This window comes from Botryllus schlosseri, chromosome 16 (genome assembly GCF_051294905.1).
Source record: "Botryllus schlosseri isolate E-star chromosome 16, Bs_hap1, whole genome shotgun sequence".
NCBI lineage: Eukaryota > Metazoa > Chordata > Ascidiacea > Stolidobranchia > Styelidae > Botryllus > Botryllus schlosseri.
Window position 1 is genome coordinate 12,862,583 of NC_137251.1, and position 15,106 is coordinate 12,877,688.

At 41.2% G+C, this 15,106-nt stretch overlaps 1 protein-coding gene across 6 annotated transcripts in view; it reads right to left on the bottom strand.

Annotated features, from left to right (window-relative positions):
• LOC145459214 (uncharacterized) overlaps positions 1-15,106 on the bottom strand; it is a 36,940-nt gene that overhangs the window by 11,942 nt on the left and 9,892 nt on the right. For all 6 annotated transcript variants that reach the window (XM_080337851.1, XM_080337848.1, XM_080337850.1 and 3 more), the window contains exons 13-27: positions 14,616-14,740; positions 14,305-14,362; positions 12,835-13,020; positions 11,782-11,876; positions 10,575-10,776; positions 9,471-9,609; positions 9,087-9,222; positions 8,548-8,690; positions 7,454-7,633; positions 6,776-7,005; positions 5,584-5,761; positions 4,597-4,791; positions 3,861-4,037; positions 3,681-3,798; positions 79-170 (exon numbers count right to left, since the gene is read on the bottom strand). In XM_080337851.1, the coding sequence (XP_080193977.1) occupies positions 79-170; positions 3,681-3,798; positions 3,861-4,037; positions 4,597-4,791; positions 5,584-5,761; positions 6,776-7,005; positions 7,454-7,633; positions 8,548-8,690; positions 9,087-9,222; positions 9,471-9,609; positions 10,575-10,776; positions 11,782-11,876; positions 12,835-13,020; positions 14,305-14,362; positions 14,616-14,740 (2,254 nt within the window). The remainder of the gene's footprint in view (positions 1-78; positions 171-3,680; positions 3,799-3,860; positions 4,038-4,596; positions 4,792-5,583; positions 5,762-6,775; positions 7,006-7,453; positions 7,634-8,547; positions 8,691-9,086; positions 9,223-9,470; positions 9,610-10,574; positions 10,777-11,781; positions 11,877-12,834; positions 13,021-14,304; positions 14,363-14,615; positions 14,741-15,106) is intronic.

A 15,106-nucleotide genomic window follows, 5' to 3' on the forward strand; every position in this document is an offset into this window, starting at 1 on the left:
ATAAATACACACCTAACTGTTTATAATATAAGAGCCGAATATGTTATGAATTATCTACCCAGGAATCAAAATACTGACCTGGTACGGATCATTTGGATTCATATATGTAGTTGCAGAAACAGGTGGAGGCTGATATCCGGGTGCGTTGTACGTAGAAACTCCGACTTGGGCTGAAGATAGGATGTTGAGTCATCAGCGAAGCTTATTTTCAATCGTTGGGAGAGAGAAAGAGATTGAAGGAGGTTGAAGAAGGGAGATTTGAAAATTTACCAAGCCAGCATCAATTTATTAGGGTCAAGTACATGCGTATCATGAAGGAGCAGATAAGCATCCTTCTGTTGACGAGCTTACGCATATGACGTATTCAAGCACCAGCACGTAAACGAAAATACCTTGCAAATTATTTCTATAACACACAATTCACCAGCTAGTCTAGGACGATACAATGGGGTGGAGTGAAAAATGAAAATTTTTGAATTTCAAAAAAGGGTCTTGATATGTGGTGCCAAATAGTAAACAAATAAATTCTATCATAATTTTGGGTTCGTACACCCTCTAGTGGTCATGCAATTTCACCGAACGAGCCAAAAACAGCTAATTTCGCCATATCTTGATCATCACTTACATTAGAAAGTCAGTTTTGGGCTTAAAAGATGCAGAAGCAACATGTTTCTATCTCACTTCCATAGAACTTACTCTTTAAAGTGAACAGAAAAAAAGTTACAAGCAAATTTCTGATTTTATGGGTAAAATTAAGCACTGAAGCAGTGGGTAGGATGTCAAAAGCGTGTAGTGATTGGTCTTATGACTGAGCAACATACCCTATCAATTAGAACCACTTTTCAAAACTTGCTCAAACAAATGAAACCTCCTCCAAGCATAAATAGGGCTCGGGCATCGAATAGAGACTGCTAAAACTGTATTTAAAACAGCGTCCATTGGTAGTGCAGCGTCACGATATCGGTAAGTTTATAACAGCGGCCCTCATGAGATTTCTTACCAAAATGCTGTCGTAGGGTTTGTATCATATTTGTCACAAAGCTCCTGAATGAAAGCACAAAAATTAAAATTACACATTCAAAACACAAACATCAATTCTATACTGGAAACAGAAAATTTTTGTAGCAGTTTCATATGAGTATCAGTGTGCACAAACATTAAAATCATGTTTAGTATGGAAAGATTTCATCTGCTTTCAAGACTTCAGTTCTCGTCTGATGAGGCTAACTCTACGTTTAAATCCTGAAACATGGGTAGATGCTTCAGTAACCACGTTTTGATGTCTTTCCACTGCCTGGTTGTGGCAAGGATGGCTGAGCCTTAATGGTGATGATCTTAGGTTTTCCACCTCGACATCTGACAAGGTCTTGATTGCATGCGGATGTTCAATATCATTGTGGTTTAAGTTGACAATTTGGTGGAAAGATTAGGCCTTGATGTTGATAACTGAAATTTGGAAGAAACTGATGCTCAATGCCCCTGTTTGTAGGTTTGGTGTCATTTATATATCTTCCTTCAAATTCATAATTGGAATTTGGTATGGTGTGGTTGTTCTGCGCATAGCTGTAATCTTGTTAACTGTAAATCTTCGGACGTTTCCCTCCTCGTCACCAAAACATTCCCAGCAAAATATTTTCTGGATGTTCAAAATGAGCATTTCTTCGTAGCAAAGATAGTGCAAGGGAGTGAATTCGGGAATCAGTCAGCTTTGTGACACGGGAAACTATATTGTGGAAATTTTTAGCACCATCTACGATGGAATTGTGCATTATCATTTCAAACCATAACGGAAAATAGACCTTCATGCAGAATTGAGCAAGACAATTCAGATTTCTCGATGGACGACTCTGTCCCACATAGAACTTTGAAATTTGAGATGCGAGAGTCAACCATATTGAATGAACGACGGGCCCAGCCTCTGAATATTGCAGATCTGTATCCAATTGACGACTTTGAAGGAGGATATATAAATGAAACCAAACCCTAAAGCAGCCACACTGACACCTGCATCAGATTCTTCCAAATTCCAGTTATCAACATCAAGGCTTAATCTTTCCATCAAATTGTCAACTTAATACTAAAAAATATTGAAAAGCCGCCTGCATCGCAATCAAGACCTTGTCTGATGACGAGCTGGGAAACCTATGATCATCACCATTAAGGCTCAGTTTTCCTTGCCACAACCAGGCACTGGAAAGACATGTGACAATGGTGATATGAGCATCTGCTCAATGTCTCAGGATTTAAACGTAGAGATAGCCTCATCAGACAAAAACTGAAGTCTTGAAAGCAGATGAAATCTTTCCATACTAAACATGATTTTAATGTTTGTGCACACTGATACTCATATGATACTGCTACAAAAATTTTCTGTTTCCAGTATAGAATTGATGTTTGTGTTTTGAATGTGTATTTTCAATTTTTGTGCTTTCATTCAGGAGCTTTGTGACAAATATGATACAAACCCTACGACAGCATTTTGGTAAGAAATCTCATGAGGGCCGTTGTTATAAACTTACCAATATCGTGACGCCGCACTATGAATGGACGCTGTTTTAAATACAGCTTTAGCAGTCTCTATTCGATGCCCGAGCCCTATTTATGCTTGGAGGTGGTTTCATTTGTTTGAGCAAGTTTTGAAAAGTGGTTCTAATTGATAGGGTATGTTGCTCAGTCAAAAGACCACTCACTACACGCTTTTGACATCCTATCCACTGCTTCAGTGCTTAATTTTACCTATAAAATCAGAAATTTGCTTGTAACTTTTTTTCTGTTCAATTTTAAGAGTAAGATCTATGGAAGTGAGATAGAAACATGTTGCTTCTGCATCTTTTAAGCCCAAAACTGACTTTCTAGTGTAAGTGATGATCAAGATATGGCGAAATTAGCTGTTTTTGGCTCGTTCGGTGAAATTGCACGACCACTAGAGGGTGTACGAACCCAAAATTATGAGAGAATTTATTTGTTTGCTATTTGGCACCACATATCAAGACCCTTTTTTGAAATTCAAAAATTTTCATTTTTCACTCCACCCTAACGATACAAGCCTAACGGAATTGTGGGTATGTCGCTTACCCCGAATACCTACTGAGATGCGTGGCACTGGCACCCCTAGTTTACATGCGTCAGGTGCCTGTGACCTGTGACCTGTGATACGATCATGACGGTCTTTACGTCAATCGTAACCAAAGTACTTAATTGTTCAAGCACCATAAAGTTATAAAGTGATACATGATATTCACAGAATTTGCTGAATATTTAGCATAATATACACTGTTTCGTATCAAAAGAGAAGTAAAATTTAATGTAACAGGAACATATAGTTGAACAGGTGAATGGTGGTACTAAACTCGAATAGTGCTTTCAAGTCTATATTCATTGTATTGCAGTATAAATTAAACTGTCTGCGTGTCCGTATCAAGAGTGGATGGCACAATAACATGCATAAAAACAGAGATTCAAATGATAACTAATTTGGCGAAGTGTGACGAACATTGTAATTGGATGGTAGTCTTCAAATTAATAAATTATACTGCAATGAATGTAGTCTTGAAAGTGACAGGAGAAAAATAGAATTAATTCAAATCAGCCTAATACAGATGATGTATATCATATAGTATGCAATATTACAAATGGCTGAACAGCAATGATATAGATGAGGACAAGGCATCCAAACTCACAGTGCTGGATTGACGGCGGTCGCTGCGTCTCCACGGTCGTGTTCATCACGGCAGAACCCGGCCGTTCATAAACTTGCTGCGGGTTATGATTGTACATCGAATCCTGACCAACAGGTACCTAAAACACAGAACAACACACTCAACCCAAATCCATATTACCAGAACCGATAACACACGCACCGGCTGATATCCGTAACCGGCATTACTGTCGGTAACATCCGCTTCGAAATCAGGCGTGTGCGCAGTAAAACCGATGTTGCTGTCATCCCCGGAAGGGGTGGAAGATATTGTCGAAGGTGTGTCGGAAGTCGTGACGCCAGACGACGGCATAAGTGCACGAGGCTGAATCGACCCCGTCTTGCAGACAAAAAAAACGGGTCAAAAATAGTTAAATTATGCAATAATCAACTGGACAAGGGCACAAAGATTAGAGTATTTAAATCCGAATAGTGTATTAATTATGATAATTCTAGTGGGCGGTGAGACGAGTATTGTAATTCTCAGTCACGATGGTTGCATAATTTCATTACTTCAATATATAGACTTGAATCTGTACAGTTGTTACTTGATTGAAGGGGCACTCCGCTCTGAATGTGATCTAACCGCATATTTAGTTGAACATGGAAACATACAGTAGGAGACCTTCTCAGAAAGCTTTCTATTGCGTCCCGTCAGTCTTATGCCTTATCAATATCAAACGCCAGCCTTTCGCAGAACGTCTGACAGGGGTTTCATCACATTTTCGACGCGATTAATCAGTCACGCAGAGAATGAATTTTAAAGAGTTGCCAGCCGACTCTATGAAGGAATTTCGGACAGTTTCGGGCAATTTCCAACAACCGAAGCGTGGTGTTCATGTCAAACTGTAGCAGTGCAGCAAAAATCAACAGCGACAGTAGTATGGTAGCTGTCATACCTGCATCGCTTGAAGTACGCCTCTCAGAGCTTCCAGCCACCGTAAGTTCCCGGCCTGGCTGACGCCGGCCGCGATTTGCGGGTCGTGGTGCCGCAGCTGGTCCGACAGGTTCACCACTTGATTGGCCAGAGTTTCGGAATAGTTTTTCGGCCCGTTGCAGATCGACTTTGCGATTCTTTCACAGTAATGGAAGGCCTGCGACAACGGAATGAAGATGAGAAACGACAAAGCACCAGAGAATGTGGATATTTAAGAAGACCACCGGATCTTGCCTTTGAGAGGAAAATTGAGTCCACACGATAAGAGTAGAATGCCCTAACCCACGTACTAATACATACAAAAAGTTTTCGGTTCATTACACAGTCACTATACATTTTGTGTTGATATACTTTGAGAGACGGATATATGTTATGACAGATTCACATTTTGGCAAGTATTCTAGACATAGACAACCAGTGAAAACAATTCTACAAGGCAATTCCTCTTCCAAATCATCGTACATAGTTGTGGTGCCATATACGCTTATAACTTTATCGTCCTCGTGGTACATGCGATTAAATGTGTGCTCACATATTGCGTTCGATTAGTGTCACTGCACAATTAGTCTATTCGTTCTTTTATGGATTGTTTGATTGGTTAGAAAACCTCAAGTTGCGAAACAATGAACATCTGCGAAGAGCGCTGGTGACGATTTGGCAATGGAATGCACCTTGTACGAACGCGAACTACGTGACCTCATGTTCATAAATAAGACTTTGGCGCACAGAGAGGGCCTATAATTATCAGATTTTCAAAACAGCTTGCCATAGTACATAGCGCCCTCATTGACTCCCACGTGGAATTGAGACTGTTAACGCCGCTGTCCAGGTGTGTGTTTGAGTAATTGTTACTTCACGACAAAGGTACACAAATGAAGAATTTGAACATGACTAAGACAACCAACCACCAACTGGCTTCAATTCCCTAAAAAGTTGACGTGGTCCTCACCTGAGCGATAAGACCGTATTCGGCGAGCTTGCAGGCGTACAGGAATTTGTACACTTGGAGGCTCGGGAGACTCATCGAAGACGAGGTGCTCTTCTGTTGTTTCCCGAGCGATATTGCGTACTCGTAGATTTCCGTTCGTCGTATCGATTCCCAGTTGGCGAATTCATTGAAAGAGAGCCTGCGAAAACGGAACAGTTTAAGCTCGCGTCGCGTTAAAGAAAACTCCGGTGTCATAGCAGACGCGGGAATAATTTTGAAGTGTTTTCATCCTAAGCTCGGGTCACAAGGTTTTGAGTCACGAGTCAATCTCACTTTTATAGTTTTGACTCGAGTCAAGTCGAGACATTTTCAATTTACCAACGAGTCAAGTCCGAGTCATACCGTTACGACTCGAGTCCAAGTCATTATGTTTGAAGTTCAGTTTCGATTTAAAATCTTGTTGAACCCACTTTTTACAACTCTGCATGGTGATATCGAATGTTTTGCATTCATGATATACTGATTTTCCTCACGTTTTATCAGGTCGCATTTTCGAATATCAATACTAATAGATGAAATACCAAGACTGTGGCAATTCAACTACTCTTCGAAATCACAATGAAATGTTTGGTCTCGCTCGGCCATCCGAGCCTCGAGTCAAATGACTTGGTCCGAGTCATGCACACTGACTTGAGTAAAAGTCGAGTCAATACACAGATTGACTCAAGTCGAGAGTCATTTTCTGTATTTTGAGAAAACGACTCGAGTCATTACAGCATTGGCTCAGGGTAAGAAATCATAACTTCACAACTCTACGATAAAAACCAAATCATTACAATTGCAGTTGGTGACTTTTTTGTCACTTGCAATTAGCGGCAGACAAAAAAAATCAACATTGCTTCTCAATTGCGACTAGAAGTAGCATTTCAAGACATGAAAAAACTACTTCAAGTGTAAGAAGACAATGAAGGATCTGAGAAGTACCAAAGTGAGTGGGGTTACAAGTAGATTTGGCCGTGAGGTCGCTACTTTGGAAATTGCAAGATGCATCCATGTGACTAACGCAAAATAACTGTGGCATTACAAATAGACAGAATCTTATAAAATATATCTAGTAAGAAAGGGTGACCTTCCACAAAATGGAGCCTGGGAAATGAGGACTGATAACATTTAAATCTGCAAGCCCACCCTGCCAAAGAGACAAAATGCTCACGTGTGATTTCCTCCGAGCAGCACCATCTTGCTGCTAGTCCTGCCATAGTATCCGAGAGGCGTCGACGACATCAGATAGCAGAAATGGGCGGCGTGCAGCAGGCCGCGCCCCGACAGGGTGTCGCCCATCGTCAGCACGGCCCTCATGTCGAGCGACGGGTTCGGGGTGGGGTTTGAGAGGATCATGGCCAGGTGCGGCCGCCAATCGCCCCAACCGTCTTCGGACACACACTGCAAAACATTTACAAAAGTTAAAAAGTTTTTTGTCACGACTTGAAAGAACTGCAACTATTTGCTATAGCATAGCATACTGCCAAATTCGCGCAAAATGTACTGTACAAATTCAACAAACTTTGTTCAACTTCTCAGCTTTTACGTATATCTGGTCTGTAATGAGTTGTGGGACTACTTTTAAACCATGAGCTCTATACTGCGACACGATGCAGAATGATTCCAAATTTGTGAATCAATTTAAATTGTTTTGTTGCTCTGATTAATGGACAAGCGTCAAACTTTCTGTATTCTATGATTGAAATATAAAATTGTAATATATTTGGCGGACCGACAAGATATTGCGCTCAACAGAAATTATGATAGCTATTGCCAGCAATTCTCATCGACAGGAGACTTCAACAAATAAATGACTAATCATCAGTTAAAACGAATCAACATCACTCACGGTTGCGGCAGCGGGTTGTCTTCCGGACATGAGCTGATAAACGGTCTGAAGAGGATCGTTTATCGGCAAAGAGTTGGCGAAACGTAGCATGACTTGCGCGTGCGTTCGATTGTCCGTCTTGCTGGCCAACAGCAGCGCGTGGCCCCACAGTCCGGACTTCATCGCCCATTCGAGGGCGTCCTGAGAACAAACGGACCAATACAGTGCAGGAAACTATTTCCGATGACCAGCGCTGTCAACTCACGCACCTAATTGAATCATTGAATTACGAATTATGAATTATGACTCTACTCTGCTATGTGTCTACTAATTTGTACCCGATTTCAGAGCACTTGAGTAGGTCTTTCCCAACTTCACTACAGGGTTGCAATGACTCTGGTCGCATGTTTTTGACTCGAGTCAATTTTTGTATTTATTCGACTCGTACTCGAGTCATTGTGCACAACTCAGACTCGACTAGGACGGCCGAGACAGACATTTCATTGTAACTTCGAAGTACAGTAAAGTTACCACATTATTGGTATTTCGTCTATTAGAACTGATACTTGGAAAATAGGGCCAGAAACTATTAGGACTGAGGAAAGTTAGTATATTATGAATGCGTGCCATTCTATATCCCTCCAAGAGTTGAAAAAAGTGGTTTGAACTGAAAACACTATGACTCGGTGTCGACCCTCGGCAGCTGGGCAAAATAGCTCCTGTATCATGTTGACAGACTTTATTTTTGATAATTGCTCTACTCGTAATGTCATCATTAGTCATTTTGCATTGTCGCTAAGGTCCAACTTGAAATTTTGAAAGTAACCCCCTCCAATTTACCACTGAAAGACACCTTGACCAAATGAGTACTTTTCCGACAACTCATTTTATAATACTACTTGAGGCAGCTTTAGCAGGTCTTAGAAATTAGTAGTTGTACATGTAATCGAGTTAATTAACCACATTACTTCTTCTTCAATTTGAATAGTAATGCTAACAACTTTGATCATCTTGTCATATAATAAAAGCCTAAGGTACATTATCTAATAAAGGTCATCCCGATCAGTGCGCAATGTGCATGCGCATACAAGTGCTAGCTTGCGAGCGTTACTAACCTTTTTCCGGCCATGTAAAAGCAGATCCCTGAACCTAAAACAATTCTTTTCCAAGACGCCGGAAACGTCGACGCTAACGTTTGAAACCACCGATTTGGTTTCGGCCTGCTCGACAACCGGCGATGAACTGGCGCAAGGCTCGTCTGAACAACGAGAAAACAATAATTTTGCCTCACTGTGCGGTTTATGATACGAAAAGTGTTAAAACGAGACGCAGTCCTCCAAGTTTTATCCAATACACGATTGTTACAAGGCAACTTATCCTTGCATTTTATGCTGATACCGCTACAGGGCATCTCAGGGCGATAAAAACAGTTGGGTGCTACTGATTCATTGTGCTTGTGTCCCCCGTTAAATTTGTAAGAATAAACCAACATTTTATATTACTGTTGCACAAGGAGGTGGGTGTTCCAATTTCTCAGAGAAATTAAGAAACCTTCATCCTCGATCAATATCACGCAACCAAAAAGCACAAACTCGATTTGTGGGTCTATCAAATCCGGCGTGGCGCGTGATTCAGCAGAATCATATCATCACACCTGAAACGGAGCTTGGCGTGGCCCTTCCGTATTGCGTTTGACGCTGCTTGATGGAATCCAGGGGCGATTGTAGAAGCGCAAAGTCTCCCGAATGATCCCTTGTCAACAGCTCGGCAATGTCGGTGCCAAGGACGGACTGAAACAATAACCCCCCAGTTGAAACAACTCAATTAAATCTGGGAAATCATCACCAAGGTTTCATCATTATAGCTTGCGTACAGGGCAATAAGATTTATTTTATCCCCAGCATTAAAAAATCAACAAAATTTCCCAGATTTGCGGTAAACGGATTAAGTTCAATAAATGGAAATACCATAATTTTACAGTAAGACAAGTGTGCCTCGTTGGCAACTTCTCGATTTCAACATAATATCTAAGTCTCACCCCGTTCTGCCGGACTAGCAACGCCAGAAACTCCCAAATGAGAGTGGTGGACTGGCGATCCATCAGACTCGAGTCTTTCATGCTATCGACGGCTAAGTTGCTCGTATACTGGAGCACGTCGTTTTTGTGAGTCTCCTCCCTGCGAGTAGAGTTAAAAGTCAGCGCCTGGCAAATCACACAACCGTAGATATTAGTCTCTCCTGTAGGGTTTACCACGTTTTCAATTCAATACACTCGTATAGTTGGTCAGCGGTGACACCAGTAGTGATCGCAAACCAGACGTCCAGAACCCGGCCACTAGGGAGCAAAACCACGCACCAGAGACCACTGCTCCGCTGCGGTCACCCAAATCCCAACATGGGACAATCCAAAAGATACTCTCTCATACTAGTATAGTTGGAAGGTGCAGTTAATCGCATGGTGATTTTAGAGATCATTTTATTCAACTGGTACAATTGTGTCAGGTCTGGATTGGTAGGTTGTTTTGTAAGGTTGAATGCAGGGTTGTAACCAAGTCACAAGGTTACGAGTGACAAGTCAATTTCACTTTCAGAGTTTTCGACTCGAGTCAAGTCCGTGTCACAGCGTTAAGACTCAAGTACGAGTCCATATCATGGAGTTCACTGTTCAACTCACTTCCATGACACTCTTGGATGATATTGAAGGCCTCGGATTCATGATATACTCACTTTAAATATGTTTATACAAACAGATGGATGATATTTTCTTGACCTATTTTTCAAGTATCGGTCCTGATATACGAGACTTGAAGAAGTCATATGAATTGGTGGTGCCATGCGCAATGACTCGAGTACAAGCCGAGTCAATACATAACTGACTCAAATCGAGTCGAGTCATTTCTGTTTTCAAGAAAATGACTAGAGTCAAGTTGATCTCTAAGAAAAATAACCACTCGAGTCATTACAACCCTACCACAACCAGTCAACATAACAACGCTACGAAGAAAGACGTCCCAATAATTTCTCCATGTTTATGTACAAAACTTGACAAAGATTTACGAGACTTCAAAGACATCGAGTCGTTTTAATATTCCCAAGTTCACACAAAAGCTATCACACTCTAATAGTGACAGCCGATACATACTTGAAAAGCGGTCCTGGGTACGTCCTCAGGTCCTCCGCCTCCGGGGTGTCTTGCAGTAACAACTCCACGCTGTGAATTTCCACGACAGTGGGCTGGTTGTCGGTGGGCCTGTTTGGCCGGACTTTAATCAGCTGTCCGCCGGCGCCAAATCGCACAATGGTGTGCACGGACCCGAATTTGACCGGAGTTTGTCTTGCAGGGACTAAAAGTTAATGTTGATGTCAGGCACAATCAGTGATGTGGAGTCCACATGACACAGATACTAATATTTCCTTAACGGAACTACCACTGACACATCTCTAATTATTATTATCACCAAGAGACTCTTGGACAGAACTTCAATGTACAATTGAAAAATATATTCATATTGAATATTTTCAGCTGACACTTGTTAAGGGTAATCGTCAGCAACTATTCGAGATTTCAAAAGAACTAGGCATTTTAACAGTCTGGTCACCAGATATAATGAATCTTTATATGCCGGTGACGTCACATTAGGTGATATATTTGTCGATATATTCAGTTCTTCTGAAATCTCTACACTAGTTGCTGACGATTACATCTGGCGAGTGTCAGCCGAAAATATTCGGGTTTATTTCAATATCAATATCTTATTCAATTGTATTATTGTCAAGAGAAATAATATATCTTTTAGGGATGGTGTGAACCTCTGAAAGGTTCAGGTTCGTGTGAACGCGAACCTTTTTGAAAAACTTTTGTAACAAAGCACGTAAAATTTTTGAGATTGTCCAAGGTGCATGCTCGTTTAGTCTTGATTTTTTTATGCTGCCAGCGCCATGCATAGAGTGTCTGCAGTTGAAATGAAATAACTTTCAACCGAAGATGTTATAATGAAGTGAAAATTGTTAATATATGAAAAAGGTTCACAGTGCAGAACCTACCAAGGTCCGTTTGTAAACGTGAACCTCTAAATTTCCGAGGTTCACACACAGAACGCGAGCGTGAACCTCCTCACGTTCACACCATCCCTAATATCCTTTTGAATTTAAAAAAATTGTGCTCGCAGATCCAAATTAATTTTGTCAAGGTCCATCTTCATGAAAAACGCATCTGCAGCTGCACTTTTTGTGAACATTTGGTTCCATTTCAAAGTAGTTAGATTCGGAGTACGAGCATTTTAAAGAACTCTCAACTCCACCGCTCCAGAAACAGTCACAATCTCGGAGTAAAAACGACGAGTACTAACCAATCGGTAGAGTCTCCCAGGTTTCGTCGTAAGTGTTCGAGACAGTCGATCCGTCCACAATGCTGTCGCCGTACCACGTTTCCTCAGGCCGATACCTAGTAAATACACACGTCAGTTACATACCTAGAAATATGCAAAGCGCACATGGTGTGTCAGTGGTACTCAACCTTTACTAACCCGCGGAACACTTGCGCTAATCTGTAAGCCTTCGCTAAACCACAAATTTTTACTGAGCCACGAAAAAAAAATCATTTGACATTTTTGTCGCCTACTTTATAGGTCTACCGTTGTGTGCTCATTGTGAATCATAAACGGTCAAATGAAATTAACAGGTTGACATGGTGCTATGGTCAACATACCGCAATATCCTAACTGAAGCAAGACTGCAATGCATGGGCATTGGTTCTTGTGTCAAGAAGCGCATGATGAAAAATTGTGATTTAGACAACATTGTCAGAATGAAGCAACACGGTGTGTCACCAGCAGTGTACACATAACTTCAGTGTTGCCAGCCAACAACTGCTTCTGTTGAATGTTCGTTCTCCATTCTTGACGAGCTACTTACTAAGGACAGACACTTTCTACCCGAGAATGTCGGAAAGTATCTTTCGTTGTAGTGCAACTACTGGAATTCTTCAGAGGTCCAGATTTCGGTAGAATAAAGTTTTTTCATGTTAAAATTTGTCAGTTTTCAAGTCAAAAAAGTTTCTCAGGCCAAACTACTTCATAAGGACAGACAGTTCCAACCAAAAAAGAAGATATTTAGTACAATTTTAACATGCACGAAAACACCTAATTTACATACACGAGGTCAAAATTTTGTAAAAATTAAGTTTTTCAAGGTCAAAAAATTAAAATTTTGATTTTTTAGGTCAAAATCTTATGTTTTTTAGGTAGAAAAAAAAGTCGCCCTAATCATCCCAAATCATATGTAGGAGTCGAGTGTGGCTCTTGACCTCCGCGGAACCCCTGACACTGGCCCATGGAGCCCCTAGTGTTCCACGTAACACCAGTTAAGAACCGCTGTGCTACACATTCCGAAAAACGGCCTACCACGAATCGTTATCGCGTCCATAGCTCCACCCTGGATCCGCCATCGAGTCCCGTTCCGAAGGCAGCAGCCGTTCGCTGCGCACACTGTTCGAGTCATCCTGGTCGGGCCGTCTCGAGTTGGGATGTTGATAATAGTGAGACACGTCGGATTCGTGACCGGGTCCGTAGCCACGGTACCCCGAATACCTTGAAAATTACGTTAAAATTACAATTCTCGCCCGCGGTGTGGAGAGGGGTTAGAATCAGAGACAACTCTCCCCGATTTCCAAGGTCGACTCAAACCCCTTTTAAAAACCCAGTGGTACTGTAGGAGAGAGCAATCTGCTTATCCCTTATTGTGAATGCATTCCCATATTGTTCATATTGTTTCTTCATGCCATTGTTGCACACTTTCTTAAGGATCCAACTCTTTATAATTAACTATTCGTCATACTAGATTATGCCGCACCTTAGGAGAAGCTAAGTCATTATTCATATATCGGTACCAAATTGAATGAAATCTATCTTATCTATAGTTCTATATACTGTAACTGGCATATTTTCATGTGTATAGAGAAGCAAGCCAGATTATCTGATTCTTGTTGCATTGGTATTGGTACGTACATAGGTTTAACCCGATTCATCTTTTAGAATTTAGAACATTGTCTCCTGTTCTCTCGGCTGGCTACGCGCCCGACTCTCGCCGTCAGAGGTGGCCAGCGAATAATACAACTTATACTCCACAGTTTTCCACGGTTTTGGCAATACTGGGCCTAAAATATTGACTTTTTTACCTCCTCGGAGATCGCTATTTGTGCTAGAGTTGAAATTTATGTCGTAACTTCTACTTGAGCACTACTTGACTGCTTTGACCAGCTCTGTGCGGCTCGTTTTCGCGTCTGTGCCCACGTTTTACAAGAAACATCGGATATACATGTACCGTGTGTATTAAGTTTGACTAACGAAATAAATGTCAAGTTGCTAGGTTTTCGCCGCATTTCAACTCATCAAATTCAAATATTATCCGCAGGTTACAAAAATATACAGATAGGAAGCATTCCAATGGGGAATAGCAATAATATGATCTTAACCAGATTGAAATATTATTCAACATATTTAAATTAAGAGTAAATTGATACATCAAATCTAGCAGTAAAAGTCTTAGTAAATAAATTTGGCAACTCTATACAGGTTCATTTTACTTTCACAATCGCAGGCATACGGGACTACATGAGTCTCACAATACTACATTAATTCAACACAATCCAAGCCGCCAAAGACAGAATTAGTTCATGAAGATTTTCAGCCAAAAAATCCCAGAAATCAAACCGAGTTTACATGACTCTATCGCGGCGCATTCAAATTATGAAATCACACACAATTCACAGGAAGAGCAACTCATCCGCGACTACGTGACTTCGTCCAGTCACGCATGACGACACCTATGACACTGCCATGTACAGTAGTGTCCGTGAGCAGCAGCACGCTTACCTTGTATAAACGTGATGTCTTCTGGGGTAGTCATAAGGATCATAACTTTTACCATAACCTGCAACAAAACAAGAACATTTCTCTCTAATGTTTTACAGACTGTGTAGAGTAGATCAACCCAATCACTGTCAGGAACACTACACAGTACGCACTGATCCAGTGGTACAGTGCCACAATCAGAAGCCAAAAGACCCTTTCTCACTATTTTTGCTTCACCGGTGTCAAATCAACAGAATGAATTGGCGTAATTTTAACCTGTTATCTTAATGAGCACCCCTTCGAAAGACACCATGGATATCGTCCAAACTCACCTGAATACGAGTCGTAATAACCATCTCTGTAATATGGATATCTGTAATCCCATTCATAATCGCGCCCGTATCGGCCCTCGTAGTGCCTTGCATAATATTGGCCTTCAGGGCCATAGCCACTGACCCTGAACAACAGAGCGGAGTTACATGTGCACGCTAGCTTCAATCTTTTGTCAAGATTCCAATCATTCAACTATTTGTGAATAACAGGCCAGGGCTGCCATCAATAATCAACATGGAACAAAAAGTAAAGACGGCGGACACTTCCGAGTGGCCTAAGCGCGAAATCGGGATGCTGATGACTGAAAAAAGTCATCACTTGCACCCAGTCGTAATTACAATGGACTAAAAATCTACATACCCCTTGACGCACATAAACGCAACAACAACTCAGTAATATGTGGGCAATAGGCCTATCTTCATCGGCTTAAACCTGGATCCTAGAATAGCATAATATCGAAGTTTTCAAAATAATTCTGCCCCACACATGA